Source organism: Nerophis lumbriciformis, linkage group LG25, assembly GCF_033978685.3.
Source record: "Nerophis lumbriciformis linkage group LG25, RoL_Nlum_v2.1, whole genome shotgun sequence".
Classification (NCBI taxonomy): Eukaryota; Metazoa; Chordata; class Actinopteri; order Syngnathiformes; family Syngnathidae; genus Nerophis; species Nerophis lumbriciformis.
Window position 1 is genome coordinate 17,846,466 of NC_084572.2, and position 17,916 is coordinate 17,864,381.

At 39.4% G+C, this 17,916-nt stretch overlaps 1 protein-coding gene across 3 annotated transcripts in view; it reads left to right on the forward strand.

The window, feature by feature from the left end:
- Positions 1-11,214, forward strand: part of pcdh10a (protocadherin 10a) — an 85,601-nt gene extending 74,387 nt beyond the window's left edge. For all 3 annotated transcript variants that reach the window (XM_061983915.1, XM_061983917.1, XM_061983918.1), the window contains one exon: positions 5,977-11,214. In XM_061983915.1, the coding sequence (XP_061839899.1) occupies positions 5,977-5,996 (20 nt within the window). In that variant the 3' untranslated portion in view covers positions 5,997-11,214. The remainder of the gene's footprint in view (positions 1-5,976) is intronic.
- The last annotated feature ends 6,702 nt before the right edge of the window (positions 11,215-17,916 follow it).

The window sequence follows — 17,916 nt, forward strand, 5'->3', positions numbered from 1 at the left end:
TCTGAATATAGCACCTGCTCCTCTCCTTTGTCCCAAGGGGTTACGATAAATGCACAATATAAAAGTATTTTTTTTACACCGTTATTGGATTTATGATCCAGTCTCTTCAAATATATGAGCTTTGTTTTGGCACAAGAGAGATTTGTCAGTGTGTTAAAAACAAGAATAGCCCCAGAAGTAAAGACATCATATTTTGCGTTTCACACCAACAATTGTGTTTGTTTCCTAATAACAACATATACATATTTAATTATACATGCTGACAGTCCTGGTCAAAAGTTTACTTTCTTGTAAAGAACATAATGTCATGGCTGTCTTGAGTTTCCAATCATTTCTACAACTCTTATTTTTTTTGTGATAGAGTGATTGGAGCACATACTTGTTGGTCACAAAAAAACATTCATGAAGTTTGGTTCTTTTATGAATTTATTATAGGTCTACTGAAAATGTGACCAAATCTGCTGGGTCAAAAGTATACATACAGCAATGATAATATTTGGTTACATGTCCCTTGGCAAGTTTCACTGCAATAAGGCCCTTTTGGTAGTCATCCACAAGCTGCTGGTTTAATTTTTGACCACGTATCTTGACAGAATTGGTGACATTCAGCTAAATTTGTTGGTTTTCTGACATGGACTTGTTTCTTCAGCATTGTCCACATGTTCTCAATGGGGTTTAAGTCAGGACTTTGGGAAGGCCATTCTAAAACTTTAATTCTAGCCTGATTTAGCCATTCCTTTACCACTTTTGACGTGTGTTTGGGGTCATTGTCCTGTTGGAACAACCAACTGCGCCCAAGACCCAACCTCCGAGCTGATGATTTTAGGTTGTCCTGAAGAGTTTGGAGGTAATGCTCCTTTTTCATTGTCCCATTTACTCAGGTGATAGCTTGTGTTTTCTTCCTGATCGTAGCAGTGACAAAACTGTGCCATGCACTTTATACTTACGAACAATTGTCTGCACAGTTGCTCTTGGGACTTTAAGCTGCTTTGAAATGACTCCAAGTGACTTTCCTGACTTGTTCAAGTCAATGATTAGTTTTTTCAGATCTGTGCTGAGTTCCTTTGACTTTCCCATTGTCGCGTTTGTAACCGAGTCTAATGACTGCATCACATGAGCCCTATTTAAATGGGCTCAGAGAAGTCAACAGGTCATCATAATCACTCACAGGCCATGCCATTAAACTAATTTGATTTGATTATAACTTTTCTACATCACCAAAATTGATAATGTATGTTGCTGTACAGGCCCGGCCCTAACCAATCTGGCGCCCTAGGCAAGATTTTAGGTGGCGCCCTCCCACATCGGCAGTGAAGTGTATATACTCACAAGAAACCGAATAGCTTTGTCTTTGACCTTTTTTTTTTACTTACAACTATACCTAATATATAAAGGGGTGGAAAAGTGACTATTACCTGCAGGGCAAACATAGCTAACCAGAAGGCAATAACAATGTAAACAAAAAACAGCTGCTTAAAAGATCTAATACAAATGTCCCTGAAAAATGTAACGTGGGATCTGTAATTACCTAACGTTACATTATTATTTTCCATAACAATTTAGCCCCCTCCACAATATTAACCCGACGTTAAAACAGAACTAGCTATTTATTGATTAGCAATTGCCGAATCATGTGACATTAGCTTAATGCTACAAAGCCAGGTTACTATCACATTCTGTAACAGACAAATAATTTCATGTTCGGCTCACCTACCTGCTACCTCTGTCTTTTCTCGTTTCTCCTCCTCTTCTTTTCTCTTTTTTCTTCCCTGGGCACCTGACAGTTTTGGCCGTTTTGACATCTTGTGTTGATTTTTTGATGTGGTGACGTCCAAAAAGAGTCATGATACGGAAAGGGAGGGGGCGCACCGTGCGGGGGGAGAGGGGGGGGGGGGGGGGGGGGGGGCGTAATGTTGTAACAAATAATATTTCTATTAAATAGGCTTTACTTTGCATTTTAATTAACGTGGGATTATTTTTTGTATTTAGAAATAATAGTACCAACTTTTTTTTTCTTCTTTTTTTTTCTCCAACATTTGTGGCACTGGCGTGGCGCCCCCTGATGGACGGCGCCCTTAGCATTTGCCTATACGGCCTATGCCACGGGCCGGCCCTGTTGCTGTATGTATACTTTTTCAGTAGACCCATGAACCAAACTTCATGAATGTTCATGAATGTTTTTTGTGACAAACAAGTATGTTTAACTCTATCACAAAAAAATAAGAGTTGTAGAAATTATTGAAAAATCAAGACAGCCATGACATTATGTTCTTAACAAGTGTATGTAAACGTTTGTCCACGGCTGTATATATTTATAGTATTTGATATACTTATAGTATTTTGAAGATGCTAAAATTGTAATATATTCAGTATTTTGTGTAGTATTTCTCAGGCTTATTTTCTTTTGTTTTGAGTGTTTTTGCAAAGTTGTCACAAAATTACATTTTTTTCAGCCCTTCGTTGTATAGGCGACAATTTTTATGAATCAATGCTATTTGTTTGTTGTAACTCTCAAAATAAACTTTTCTTTTTTCCTCACTGTGATAATAAACAATAAGAGATGTAATGGTTCATCTTGAGAAACGTTATTTAATTTTTGTACAAGGTTCTAAGGCAGGGGTGTCAAACGTACGGCCCACGGGCCGAACAGGTTTTATCTGGGATGAGTTTGCTAAGTATAAAAATTAGCCGAAATGTTTTAATGGCATAAACTGTTCTAAATGTGTCCACTAGATGTCGCAATAGCAATTATTTGTATCTTTGTAGATACAAAAAAAAACAAAATAAACCACATGATGTTAGTACATCAGTTGAGGAAAATGAACAAACTACATGAATACCATCCTGTAATTTGATTTTGATATTATTTTTATATCTTGATAGATTGAAAATTAACACCAATGAGTTGACTGATGAACATTATCATATAATTTAGTCAGAAAGTATAAATAACGAAAAATTAAGATAGAATACTATTAACCGCAACATGTAAGTGTAAAAAAAAAAACAACAACATTATGATTTGTAAATTTTTAGAATGTGCTTGTTCTATTTTTAAACAAAAAAAACAATCTGAAGTTGTCTTTATTTTTAACTTATCGGTGCCGTGATTTTTCCAGTCCGGCTCACTTGGGAGTAGATTTTTCTCCATGTGGCCCCCGATCTAAAATGAGTTTACACCCCTGTTCTAAGGTGATGATGACTCATTTAAGTCACAGGACAGAATGTAACGGGAGTGAGTTTTTAGCAAATACATGAAATATAAACAGATTTCAACTTGAAGTATCCCAAACTTTTTCCACTTACAATAAGAAACCGAAATTTTAGCTACGAGTATTGGTTGACACCGATATTGATCCAATGTACATACTTTTATTATTATTTTGTAATGTTAGAAGTTTGAACAAGTGACATTAGTCAAAGAGAGAAGAACACTAACCTATTCAACCCTCTGAAATGGACTTATGTTGTCTTTAAGTTACTTTACTTTTGGTAAACAATAGTGAACGTATTGCCAGCCCCTTCCTGCCGTGTCACTGATAACAATATAATGGCCCCTTTGTCAAACGCGGCGTTAGTGCTCGTCTTATAAGGCACCAGGTTCAATCCTACTTTAGAATTTTAACAGGAAGGTTTCCAAATGATGTTAAATTTGGCATTTTGCACTGAAAAATAAATTTTTGAACAATTTGTTTCCCATAAATTTGTTTGAGTTAAAGTCTGATTAAAAAATTATAAAATTTAATTCATGTACAGTACAGGCCAAAAGTTTGAACACACCTCATTCAGTGGGTTTTCTTTATTTTCATGACTATTACATTGTAGATTGTCACTGAAGGCATCAAAACTATGAATGAACACATGTGGAGTTATGTACTTAACAAAACAAGGTGAAATAACTGAAACAATGTTTTATATTCTATCCATCCATCCATTTTCTACCGCTTGTCCCTTTTGGGGTGGCGGGGGGTGCTGGAACCTATCTCAGCTGCATTCGGGTTGAAGGCGGGGTACATTCTGGACAAGTCGCCACCTCATCACAGGGCCAACACAACATTCACACTCACATTCACACACTAGGGTCAATTTAGTGTTGCCAATCAACCTATCCCCAGGTGCATGTCTTTGGAGGTGGGAAGAAGCCGGAGTACCCGGAGGGAACCCACGCAGTCACGGGGAGAACATGCAAACTCCACACAGAAGGATCCCGAGCCCGGGATTGAACCCAGGACTACTCAGGACCTTCGTATTGTGAGGCACATGCCACCGTTTATATTCTAGTTTCTTCAAAATAGCCACCCTTTGTTCTGATTACTTTTTCGCACACTCTTGGCATTCTCTCATGAGCTTCACGAGGTAGTTACCTGAAACGGTTTTTACTTCACAGATGTGCTTGAAGCCCATCGAGAGAATGCCAAGAGTGTGCAAAGCAGTATTCAGAGCAAAGGGCTGGTATTTTGAAGAAACTAGCATTTTGCACACTCTTGGCATTCTCTCGATGACCTTCAAGCACACCTGTGAAGTTTGATTGATTGATTGATGGAGACGTGTATTAGTAGATTGCACAGTACAGTACATATTCCGTACAATTGACCACTAAATGGTAACACCCGGATAAGTTTTTCAACTTGTTTAAGTCGGGGTCCACGTTAATCAATTCATGGTAGTGAAGTGAAAACCATTTCAGACTACCTCTTGAAGCTCATCGAGAGAATGCCAAGAGTGTGCAAAGCAGTTATCAGAGCAATGCGTGGCTATTTTGAAGAAACTAGAATATAAAAGATGTTTTCAGTTCCTTCACCTTTTTTTGTTAAGTACATAACTCCACATGTGTTCATCCATAGTTTTGATGCCTTCAGTGACAATTTACAATGTAAATACCACATTTTTCAGAGTATAAGTCGCACCGGAGTATAAATTGCACCTGCCGAAAATGCATAATAAAGAAGGAAAAAAACAAATATAAGTCGCACTGGAGCCCGGCTATTTTGAAGAAACTAGAATATAAAAGATGTTTTCAGTTCTTTCACCTTTTTTTGTTAAGTACGTAACTCCACATGTGTTCATCCATAGTTTTGATGCCTTCAGTGACAATTTACAATGTAAATACCGTATTTTTCGGAGTATAAGTCGCACCGGAGTATAAGTCGCACCTGCCGAAAATGCATAATAAAGGAGGAAAAAAACAAATATAAGTCGCACTGGAGCCCGGCCAAACTATGAAAAAAACTGCGACTTATAGTCCGAAAAATACGGTAGTCATGAAAATAAAGAAAACACATTGAATGAGGAGAAGGTGTGTCCACACTTTTGGCCTGTATTGTACACTAAATGTCACATACATTAAAAAGTGTACAAAATGTTTTTGATTCAGGCCTGACCTACTAAAAAAAACATCCCAGATCTGTAGTCCATGTCGTCATGGTTGGTGCCAGATTAGATGGGAGGTGCATGTCAAAATTAAAATACCAATGATTGTCACACACACACACTAGGTGTGGCGAAATTATTCGCTGCATTTGACCCATCACCCTTGATCACCCCCTGGGAGGTGAGGGGAGCAGTGAGCGGCAGCGGTGGCCACGCCCGGGAATCATTTTTGGTGATTTAACCCCCAATTCCAACCCTTGATGCTGAGTGCCAAGCGGGGAGGTAATAGGTCCCATTTTTATAGTCTTTGGTATGACTCGACCGGGGTTTGAACTCACAACCTACCGATCTCAGGGCGGACAATCTAACCACTAAGCCACTGAGTAGGTCGAGCTCCACCCAGAGGATTTGGAGGTTCGAGGTGTGAGACGGCGTGACGCTGGAGCGTAAAGAAGACTATTGTTTCAGTAGAAGAGCTTCATGGTTTATAAGTAGCTTCACAACAAGTCTTTTGTGGCGCGTATCGCATTTGTAGCCATCTCTAAAAAGTAAAAAGCCTCATGGGAAACAGTCATTTGTCCTAACGACCGTTCTTTGTCTTCACAGCCCGCAAGAGGATTTGCTAGCTCGTTCCACGTGGACCTGTCAGAGACAGCGTGAAGTTGAGCAATCGGCCGCCAATACTGATCATAGAGACCTCAGACTCGATAACAGAACTTTGGAGTACGACAACTCTGGATAAGCGTCTCTCTTCTCTTGGGCGGCAAACGCTGCGAGACAAAACCTCGGCCCCGGACGCCAATGAAGAAGAGAGGTCGCGGTAAAGAATTGAGAGGAACATTCCAAGGCCTTATTCCTCTCAGCGGGACTGAGATCAGGACTACAAACATCGTGAAGATGACGGAAGTACTCAGCGGAGGAAAGAAGGGGTTTTCGGAGCTTTTTTTTTGTTTTGTTTACATGACTTAACAAACTGGGACCGACATCCCGTGGAGCCCTTTAGCTATTTCTCAGCGAGCCAACTGTACAGAAGACTGTGGGATGCAGAGGGTGGTGTACAGGAAATATACGGCACAGGAAAAGATGTATGACTTCTTTGGTTTGTTTGAGTTGTTCTCTCTGTGTGCTTCACATATTACAACATATTCTGTAGACGGGATTTAAAGGCGAAAGGTTTAGTCTCACATGAATGTTCGCTAATATTCCGGCTCCTTTCCGAGCTCGTCGAAGGGGAAGTTATGAGGATTCTCTCGACCTACACGTAAACAATCAGAGACGTTCAGTGGTTTTTATCATGTGTGCAAAGTGTTTACTGTGCTATTTTAAAAAGCTTTTCAATGAATATAAATCTATACATATAAAACAATATATATATAAAAAAAAACTATATAACATTTTTTTTTCTCCAGAAAACTGTGTAACATTGATTTGTGCGCCTCATTCGATCTGATGATTCCAAGTGCCACAAAACCGTTGATGAAAAGGAAAGCTGCAATTAAAGCCTGGATTATGTTACGGTGCAGTCGCTACACCGTCACCATCAACCGGTGTTGCCAGATGGGAAATTTGTTTTAATACTAGAAGTGTAAAATGTTGTTATTTTGAGGAAAACTATCCTGGGATGTGAATCTTAGAAAAACACTCGGTTCAACTTGATTCCGAGTCGATTCAAAATCAATTCTCGATTCAACACAATTCTCTGATTCAAGTATAAAAATGATAATAAAACCTTCTCAAAACAGGTTGGATAGACAGATGGATAGATAGTACTTTATTGGAGAGTTCCCTCAGGAAAATTTAAATTCCAGCAGCAGTGTACAGAATTGAGATCAAATTTAAAAAGTATAAAGTAAATAATGGGGGTATAAATGGAAGCTAAAATAGAAAAATATTACAATAAGAATAAAAATAAAAATCAACAATGAGAATCAAAATATAACAGTAAAATAAGAATATAACAAGAGAACCTAGGCAGTAGTGACCATGTTATGAAAAAGTATTGCACTGTTATTGTTTTGCATCCCCTGTCATCCTAGTACTCCCCCCAGAGAGGAGTTGTACAGTCTAATGGCGTGTGGGACAAAGGAGTTTTTGAGTCTATTAGTCCTGCACTTGGGATGAAGCAGTCTAGCACTGAACAGGCTCCTCTGGCTACTGACAACGGTATCCAGAGGGTGACTGGCATCATCCAGGATGCTCACTAGTTTTTCCACAGTCCTCTTCTCTGCCACCGTCACCAGTGAGTCCAGTTTCATTCCGATCGTAGAACCGGACCGCCTGATCAGTTTACCTTAGTAAGGCTGGTTGTTCCGTTGTTCGCAACATAGCTCGAAAAGTTATAGGCATATTTTTAATTAAACTTTCAGGAAATGTCTGAAATGGGATAAGGAACACGTGATTCCATTTTGGGCTGATCTGGATTATTTCTACGATGTTATGATCGCCTCAACTTCTGTGTGAAAATACCAAAAGCGTCACTTTGTTTCTTTCATTCCGCTAGCTTTACATAACAAAAAAAAAAATGTGGGCAGATTTTGATGACACTTTCCGGAAGTGGGCTAAGTAACAAGTGATTACATTTTAAGGGTGATCCAGATCAACGTCTGTATTCAGCATTTTTTTTTTACGATCGGAAGGAGGGCCTGACAGAGGTCTGCGCCCTCTGAGTGCAGATTGTTGTGGATTATATTTCCTATTTTTGAACGTATTACTTGGTTATTGTTTAATGTATATAACTGACATATTTAAATTACTATTCCTACAATTTGATTGTCACAAAATTCTATAAAAGTATAGAGGTTTATTTGAAATAGGGACGGATACAAAAACATAGACATCTGAAACAGTTATCCAATGTATGCATCATAGTGTTTGTAGCCAAAGCTAATTTACAACACTTGTCCCCAACAACAACAACACAGATCCAACATCATTAAAATAGGAAAATAAAAAATAGAATGAGTCGATAATAATGATAATAGTAATAATATAGACAAAGTGCAACCTAGATAAAAGCCAATAATAATAATAACACAGACAAAGTGCAGACTAGATAAAACCCAATTAGTAAAAATGAGTAAAAACTAAACATGGGAACACGATTGTTGTTCAACTAGACATAATTTTGTTTGTTTTTTGAAAGTGACAAGTGCAGGTATACTTTTCTAAGTGTCCGGTAAAGAGTTCCATAGTTGTGGTCCTTTTATTGAAAAGGCAGTTTGGGCAAAAGATGTCCTACGAAATGGAACACAACAGTTGCCTTTTGACATTGCTCGGGTGGTAGATCTGGTGCCACTTTGCAGTCTTGTAATTGCCTTGCAGAGCAATTGGGGAGCAGAGTTATCCAAGCATTTAAAAACCAGGTTGACTGTGTGTAACAAAATAAAATTGGTAAAACTTAAAATATTGTATTTGGTTAAAATTTGGCAATGATGATACCGTATACTCTTCTTGTCTAGAACTTTCAAGGTGCGGTTATAAAGACACTCAATGGTCTTGATTGATGACTGGTGTGCCTGGGACCATGTAGTTAAGCCATAAGATATGTGTGAAAGAATCATTGCATTCATAAAAGTAAAAGCACAGCTAAGAGTTAAGCAGTGTCTTATAATCTTAAAACAGCCTAGGTTTGCCTTCAGGGTTTTACACATTTTCTTAATGTGACTTTTAAAATTCAGCTGATAGTCTATGATTATGCCCAAATATTTGACTTCAGTTACTTGTTCAATGAGCTCCTCATTAATTTGTATATTCAGGTTTGTTTGAGGTAGCTTTTTTATGGAGAAGCAGACAGAGTTAGTCTTTTAAAGGGAAACATTATCACAATTTCAGAAGGGTTAAAACCATTAGAAATCAGTTCCTAGTGGCTTATTTTGTTTTTCGAAGTTTTTTTCAAAATGTTACCCATCACGCAATATCCCTAAAAAAAGCTTCAAAGTGCCTGATTTTAACCATCGTTATATACACCCGTCCATTTTCCTGTGACGTCACACAGTGATGCCAACACAAACAAACATGGCGGATAGAATAGCAAGGAATAGCGACATTAGCTCGGATTCAGACTCGGATTTCAGTGGCTTAAGCGATTCAACAGATTACGCATGTATTGAAACGGATGGTTGTAGTGTGGAGGCAGGTAGCGACAACGAAATTGAAGAAAAAATTGAAGCTATTGAGCCATATCGGTTTGAACCGTATGCAAGCGAAACCGACGAAAACGACACGACAGCCAGCGACACGAGAGAAAGCGAGGACAAATTCGGCGATCGCCTTCTAACCAACGTGTTTGTTTGGCATGAAAGGAAACTAACAACTATGAACTAGGTTTACAGCATATGAAATATGTTTGGCAACAACATGCACTTTGAGAGTGCAGACAGCCCAGTTTTCATCAATTAATATATTCTGTAGACATACCCTCATCCGCTCTCTTCTCCTGGGGGTCTGGCGGCAGATTTATTTGACTTTATCGTTGGAAATGCATCTGCTTTGAGTGTCGCAGGATACCCACACATTCTTGCCATCTCTGTCGTAGCATAGCTTTCGTCGGTAAAGTGTGCGGAACAAACGTCCAATTTCTTGCCACTTTCGCATCTTTGGGCCACTGGTGCAACTTGAATCCGTCCCTGTTCGTGTTGTTACACCCTCCGACAACACACCGACGAGGCATGATGTCTCCAAGGTACGGAAAACAGTCGAAAAAACGAAAATAACAGAGCTGATTTGACTCGGTGTTTGTAATGTGTTTGAGAAAATGGCGGATTGCTTCCCGATGTGACGTCACGTTGTGACGTTATCGCTCCGAGAGGGAATAATAGAAAGGTGTTTAATTCGCCAAAATTCACCCATTTAGAGTTCGGAAATCGGTTAAAAAAATATATGGTCTTTTTTCTGCAACATCAAGGTATATATTGACGCTTACATAGGTCTGGTGATAATGTTCCCCTTTAAGTAAAAAGGCGTTGACATAAAAAAATTAACTTATCTTATTTTTTATAAGCACCGATTTCAGCACTGTTTAGGCGATGACCCCATTTTGAAAACACCAATTTGGTACTAGTTTAGTAAAAAAAGTAAACATACCTATCTCTATTCCAGTGTCGTAGATAGGGACGGAAATCTTACAAAAACGACCAGGTCAAATCCAACTATTGGGATGATAATTCGACTCAGAATTGATTCCCAATTCAAAATGATTCTTGCAATATATTTTGTGGCATATAAATTATGATAAAACCTTTTCAAAACATGGTTACAAAAGCTCCTCCGAGCTTCTGACATATGACGTAAGCCCGGACATAGCTTAAAAACGTCTTTTTAAAAATGTTGAATCAATTCAAAATCGTATTTATATAGCTGGAACTATCCCATGTGGAACATCACTTACTTGTACTGTTCATGTTGCTCCCAAACAAGAAGAAGACATTCTTAATAAAAATGATGAAGAGAGAAAAAACAGGCAGGGTTTCGCACCGAAAAATATGTATTAAAATATCCGACCAATCATCTTCTTTAATGTAAGGCTAGGAATGGAACTACCGGTGGTTTGGAGCAGGTGTTGGTGCAGTGACGCTGACACCGTAACATAATCTAGGCTGAAGCGAAACACTGTCATATCAACCAAGGACTATCTTAATTTTCTTCTGGACTTGTCACGGTTTACAAACACTAAACAGTTTTGTGTACAGCGCAGACACCGATATCTTGACCGGATGTGTATTTTTAGCCTGATATATGCTCATGTACAGGACTAGGGGGCTTTCACTACTGAGCTATAGTTGACGGACCTTACCATCATGTGATCACATGTTCACAGGTCAAGTGATAAATAAACAGTGTCATTGAAGATCCATACTGTGTGCTTTGTCAACATTCCTGTATGTTCACATTCCTTCATTAGCTTCTCAAGGAATTGAATGCATCACAACTGGACTGTTTAGGTGTTCAACTCTCCTCCAAGCAGACATCATCTCCTCCTGCTTTTAAGACTAGCTCTAGTCTGAGCTTTGGTCAGGAATCATTTTCTAGTTTATTTCTTGGTGTCACCTAACCCCTATGTGTTTTTTTTCATAACAATATTAGGGTTCAACACAATTGGTATATTATTTACTGGGGGTTTAGCCTCCCCTGTCTTTAAAACCTAGTGACACCTGTTTTGAACTTATATAAATAATTCTTGGATGCACCACAACTACACTATATTGCCAAAATTTGACCACCTGCCTTGACTCACATATGGACTTGAAGTGCCATCCCATTCCTAACCCATAGGGTTCAATATGATGTCGGCCCACTTTTTGCAGCTATTACAGCTTCAACACTTCTGGGAAGGCTGTCCACAAGGTTGCAGAGTGTGTTTATAGGTATTCTTCCAAAAACGCATTGGTGAGGTCACACACCGATGTTGGTCGAGAAGGCCTGGCTCTCGGTCTCTGTTCTAATTCATCCCAAAGGTGTTCTATCGGGTTCAGGTCAGGACTCTGCGCAGGCCAGTCAAGTTCATCCACACCAGACTCTGTCATCCATGTCTTTATGGACCTTGCTTTGTGCACTGGTGCACATTCAGGTTGGAAGAGGAAGGGGCCCACTCCAAACTGTTCCCACAAGGTTGGGAGCATGGAATTGTCCAAAATGTTTTGGTATCCTGGAGCATTCAAAGTTCCTTTCACTGGAACTAAGGGGCCAAGCCCAACTCCTGAAAAACAACCCCGCACCATAATTCCTCCTCCACCAAATTCCACACTCGGCACAATGCAGTCCGAAATGTACCGTTCTCCCGGCAACCTCCAAACCCAGACTCGTCCATCAGATTGCCAGATGGAAAAGCGTGATTCATCACTCCAGAGAAGGCGTCTCCACTGCTCTAGAATCCAGTGGCGACGCTTTGCAGCTGTTCGACCATGGAAACCCATTTCATAAAGCTCTCTGCGTACTGTACGTTGGCTAATTGGAAGGTCAAATGAAGTTTGGAGCTCTTTCGCAACAGACTGTGCAAAAGTGAAACTTAAACGTAACTTTGACTCTGCTGCCGCAAATGGAATCCTTATATTTGTACCTTTCTTTTACCACCTTACACTGGTTTCCAAATGTTAGTGCTGTGTATGTGTGCATAAAATGTGAGCTTTGATGACATTATGAAGTCTGCGAAGAGTCATCCAAGTGGTCCATGCTGGGTTTGTTGCTAGGAGAAGGAATGAACCTTCTTGGGGCGGTATAGCTCGGTTGGTAGAGTGGCCGTGCCATCAACTTGAGGGTTGCAGGTTCGATCCGCGCTTCCGCCATCCGAGTCACTGCCGTTGTGTCCTTGGGCAAGACACTTTACCCAACTGCTCCCAGTGCCACCCACACTGGTTTAAATGTAACTTAGATATTGGGTTTTCACTATGTAAAGCGCTTTGAGTCACTAGAGAAAAGCGCTATGTAAATATAATTCACTTCACTTCACTTTTTCCAAGACGTTAATTCACATTCAGTTAGTGAATTAACTGAATTAACTTTTAGTTACACATTCCTAAATGCATTCAAAAAACTTAACAGCAAAATAGATTTTTACCTTAACTTTTATGACGTCGTATTTTATAAGTAACAGATTTAAATGAAAGGAAAAAAAATAAAAAATCTTCAATTATTTACCAAAGCCAAGAAAATGATCATGTGGCCCCCCAGAAGGTAGTAGTCCTAAACAACCGTGTGGACTGTTTGTGCTACGGGCTTACAACCATAGAAACCCACTAATCTGGATTAGCCACACAGCGCTACCAAAACAACTCTGAATTACAAATTCTTTCTGACACCACACTCGATCCAATAGAAAACCGTTTATCATTTCCTGTTGAGCGTCAGCCAATAGCTTCCATGCGTCAAATCGTACAAGCCCCTTTTCTAACATACTAAGCACAGATCAATGACTTTAAAGATTTAACAAACTTTACTGTCTCGCCAAATGAGATGACATGGATTTTTTTTTTTACTTCCAAACTTCTAATCTTCATGATGATTAGCACATTCAAGAGCTAATGAAATTGTGAAAACTGGACATAACCGCATTAGAAGTCATGCGTAACCACAACAGAGAAAACATGGATGGATTGTCTTTATTTTGCATGAAATCATGACAAGATAGTGTCAGAAAAACATGGAGTTTTCTTTGTATACGTTCCTGTACCTGGTATCATTACAGTGGATGTTAGGTGTAGATCCACCAATGGCGTTTGTTTACATTTTGACACCGGTGAGCTATAGCAGTGTTTTTCAACCACTAGTGTGCCGTGAGATACAGTCTGGTGTGCCGTGGGAGATTATCTAATTTCACCTATTTGGGTTAAAAATATTTTTTGCAAACCAGTAATTATAGTCTGCAAATGATGTGTTGTTGTTGAGTGTCGGTGCTGTCTAGAGCTCGGCAGAGTAACCGTGTAATACTCTTCCATATCAGTAGGTGGCAGCCAGTAGCTAATTGCTTTGTAGATGTCGGAAACAGCGGGAGGCAGTGTGCAGGTAAAAAGGTATCTAATGCTTAAACCAAAAATAAACAAAAGGTGAGTGCCCCTAAGAAAAGGCATTGAAGCTTAGGGAAGGCTATGCAGAACGAAACAAAAACCTAACTGGCTACAAAGTAAACAAAAACAGAATGCTGGACGACAGCAAAGACTTACTGTGGAGCAAAGACGGCGTCCACAATGTACATGACAATCAACAATGTCCCCACAAAGAAAGATAAAACTGAAATATTCTTGACTGCTAAAACAAAGTAGATACAGGAAATATCGCTCAAAGGAAGACATGAAACTGCTACAGGAAAATACCAAAAAAAGAGAAAAAGACACCAAAATAGGAGCGCAAGACAAGAACTAAAACACTACACACAGGAAAACAGCAATAAACTCCAAATAGGTCAAGGCGTGATGTGACAGGTGGTCACAGTACACCTACTTTGAGACAAGAGCTATAGTGATGCATGCTTGGTTGTGGTTTGAATTCATATACAACAATTGCGACAACGACTTTTTACTGTCAACTGAGTTTCGTTTTTTAATGATTTCTGCTGGTGGTGTGCCTCCGCATTTTTTCAACGCAATAAATGTGCCTTGGCTCAAAAAAGGTTGAAAAACACTGAGCTACAGTGTGCTTTTCTAGTCGATACTACTATGATTACGTCGATATTTTTTGGCATCACAAAATCTTCTTTCCATCCATCCATCCATCCATCCATTTTCCACCGCTAGTCCCATTTTGTTTTTGTTTTTAATTTGTAGTATGTTAAAAAACTCAGTAAATATGTCCCTGGACACATGAGGACTTTGAATATGACCAATGTATGATCCTGTATTGACTTGGTATCAGATTGATACCTAAATTTGTGGTATCATCTAAAACTAATGCAAAGCATCCAAACAACAGAAGAATAAGTGACTATTGCATTTTAACAGAAGTGTAGATAGATATTAACAGTAAATGAACAAGTAGATTAATAATTCATTTTCTACCACTTGTCCTTATTAATTTTGACAAAATAATAGAATGATAAATGACACAATTTGTTACTGCATATGTCAGCAGACTGAATTAGGAGCCTTTATTTGCTTACTTACTACTAAAAGACAAGTCGTCTTGTATGTTCACTATTTTATTTAAGGACACATTTACAATAAGAAAACATATGTTTAATGTAGTCTAAGATTTTTTGTTGAAATAAAGCCAATAATGCAATTTATTGTGGTCCCTTTTATTTAGAAAAGTATCGAAAAGTACCAAAATAATTTTGGTACCGGTACCGGTAACACTTTTGCAACACCTGATCCTAAATTCAGAAAAACTAAAAAAAATGTTGTCAAATTTAAAATGGGATTATACAAGGACTCAATCTATGGCCCAATTGTGTTTTCAAGTCCATACCAGCAAAGTAGATATTTGAAAGCCATATTGTTAAAAATGATGTATATAGGCCAGGGGTGTCAAACTCATTTTAGCTCAGGGATCGCATGGAGGAAAATCTATCCCCAAGTGGGCCGTAATGGTAAAATCATGGCATGATAACCTAAATGAAGACAACTCCAGGTTGTTTTCTTTGTTTTTCTTTGGCCAAAGATAGAACAAGCACATTCTGAAAAGGTACAAATCGCAAATAATCCTCTGGACAAAACACTTCAAGTTTGTTGAAATATCTCAGGAAATTGGTGCAGTTTGAAAAACACAATGAGCTTAGACTTGATCTCAGTGTATCTACAAAGCCAGGATTAAACTTAAAGTCACAGTCTTTCTGGGATTGAACAAAAAGCACAAAATGTAAACTCTTCAAGGTATCAAATACCTCCTTTGTCATGTCCACCTATCAATCCAGTGCTAACTCAACAAACCGAAAGAAACGGAGGTAAAAACTATTCGAAAGGATTACGTTTTATCGTTTTTGACAAAGACATTATGGGGGAGTAAGGGTGACAGATAACGATGTGTTCGAAGCAGAAGACATAAAACGGCAAGTTTTAAGTAGAGATAAATGCTTTAAAATGTAATATCGGAAATTATCGGTATCGGTTTCAACCTCCTGATTTTCCCGAGAGATTCCCAAATTTCAGTGCCCCACCCGAAAATCTCCCGGGGCAACCATTCTCCCTTTATCCACCCGGACAACATTATTGGGGGCGTGCCTTAAAGGCACTGCCTCTAGCGTCCTCTACAACCTGTCGTCACGTCCGCTTTTCCTCCATACAAACAGCGTGCCGGCCCAATCACATAATATATGCGGCTTTTATACACACCTAAGTGAATGCAAGGCATACTTGATCAAAAGCCATACAGGTCACACTGAGGGTGGCTGTATAAACAACTTTAACACTGTTACAAATATGCGCCACAATGTGAACCCACACCAAACAAGAATGACAAACACATTTCGGGAGAACATCCGCACCGTAACAAAACATAAACACAACAGAACAAATACCCAGAACCCCTTGCAGCACTAACTCTTCCGGGACGCTACAATATACCCCCCCCCCCCCCCCCCCCCCCCCATCTCCCGAATTCGGAGGTCTCAAGGTTGGCAAGTATGCTCTAGTATACTCTGGCCTGAAGCTGTGTGCCTTCATTGTTTTTGTAGCTGTTGTTTTGAGGCATGTTTAAAAAATATAAAAAATAATGCACTTTTTGAAAGTCAAAGTATAGTATTTCCCATAGTTGTAGTGGGTATTAGGATTATCTCAGGGAGAGCATGTCCCGAATTCCAAGCTGCTGTTTTGAGGCATGTTAAAAAAAATAATGCACTTTGTGACTTCAATAATAAATATGGCAGTGCCATGTTGGCACATTTTTCCAAAACTGGAGTTGAAGTTGTTCTCTTATTTTGGAAAACCTTGTTTTTGATTGATTGATTGAAACTTGTATTAGTAGATTGCCCAGTACAGTACATGTTCCGTACAATTGACCACTAAATAGTAACACCCGAATAAGTTTTTCAACTTGTTTAAGTCGGGGTCCACGTTAATCAATTCATGGTAAAGTTACATTGTTTAATGCATCCAGCGGGGCATCACAACAAAATTAGGCATAATTATGTGTTAATTCCACGACTGTATATATTGGTATCGGTTGATATCGGAATCGGTAATTAAGAGTTGGGCAATATCGGAATATGGGATATCGGCAAAAAAGCCATTATCGGACATCTCTAGTTTTAAGTTTCATTTGGGTCGAGGGAGAGGAACCGCAGCCACGCTTTACTTTGTACCTCTTGCAAGTCCTAACAGAATTGCTATTGTGACATCCGGTGGACACATTAAGAACAGCAGTTTATTTCATCCCAAAAAAATCCAGCTCATTATAATACTTGGCAAACTCATAAAACCTGTTTGGTTAGACACCCCTGATATAGGCGAACTTAAAAATGATTTATTCTAAGTTTATTTAAAGTCCAAAGTGTCAGTAGCACTTTGACATCAAATTGTATCTTGTTAGGAACCTAAAATTATGTTTATTCTCCAAATGGACACCGGAGGAAACGCTGTGGCTAATAGTCTCCAGCTTCCGGTATTTTGGGGTTTATCTATCCAGGTACCCCACCTGGAACCACAACACATCCTGGTGCTCTAGAAGGCACACCAGCGTCTCAGCAGAGGGTAGTGAAAGCTGCTCAGAAGACATCAGACGCCACATACATTTTCATCAGTAGATGCAGATAGGGGGCTCTCCGCATCACCGAGGATTCCACTTCTTTGATCCCCTCCCCTCAGGCAGGAGACTGCAGAGGACCACCGGACTAAGAAACGCTGAACTTTTACTGTGCTCTGTAGCAAGGGGGGGAAAAAAAGTGTCTGTACACTCTACCCTTCTGTTAATTCCAAATACGTGTTCCACCCCCACCATTAGCGTGCTCCTCACATGGACGACTGGGTGTCGTTGATTTCCAGGTCATCAAATGTGCGCCATCCGTCACTTGGCTGCCTGCAAACAGACGATCTGTTTGTGTCCGTCACAAGATGGTCTTCTTTTAGGAGCTGAGGTGCATGTGACTACTGCATGTGACTGATGCTGCTGTCCTGCATGAATGAA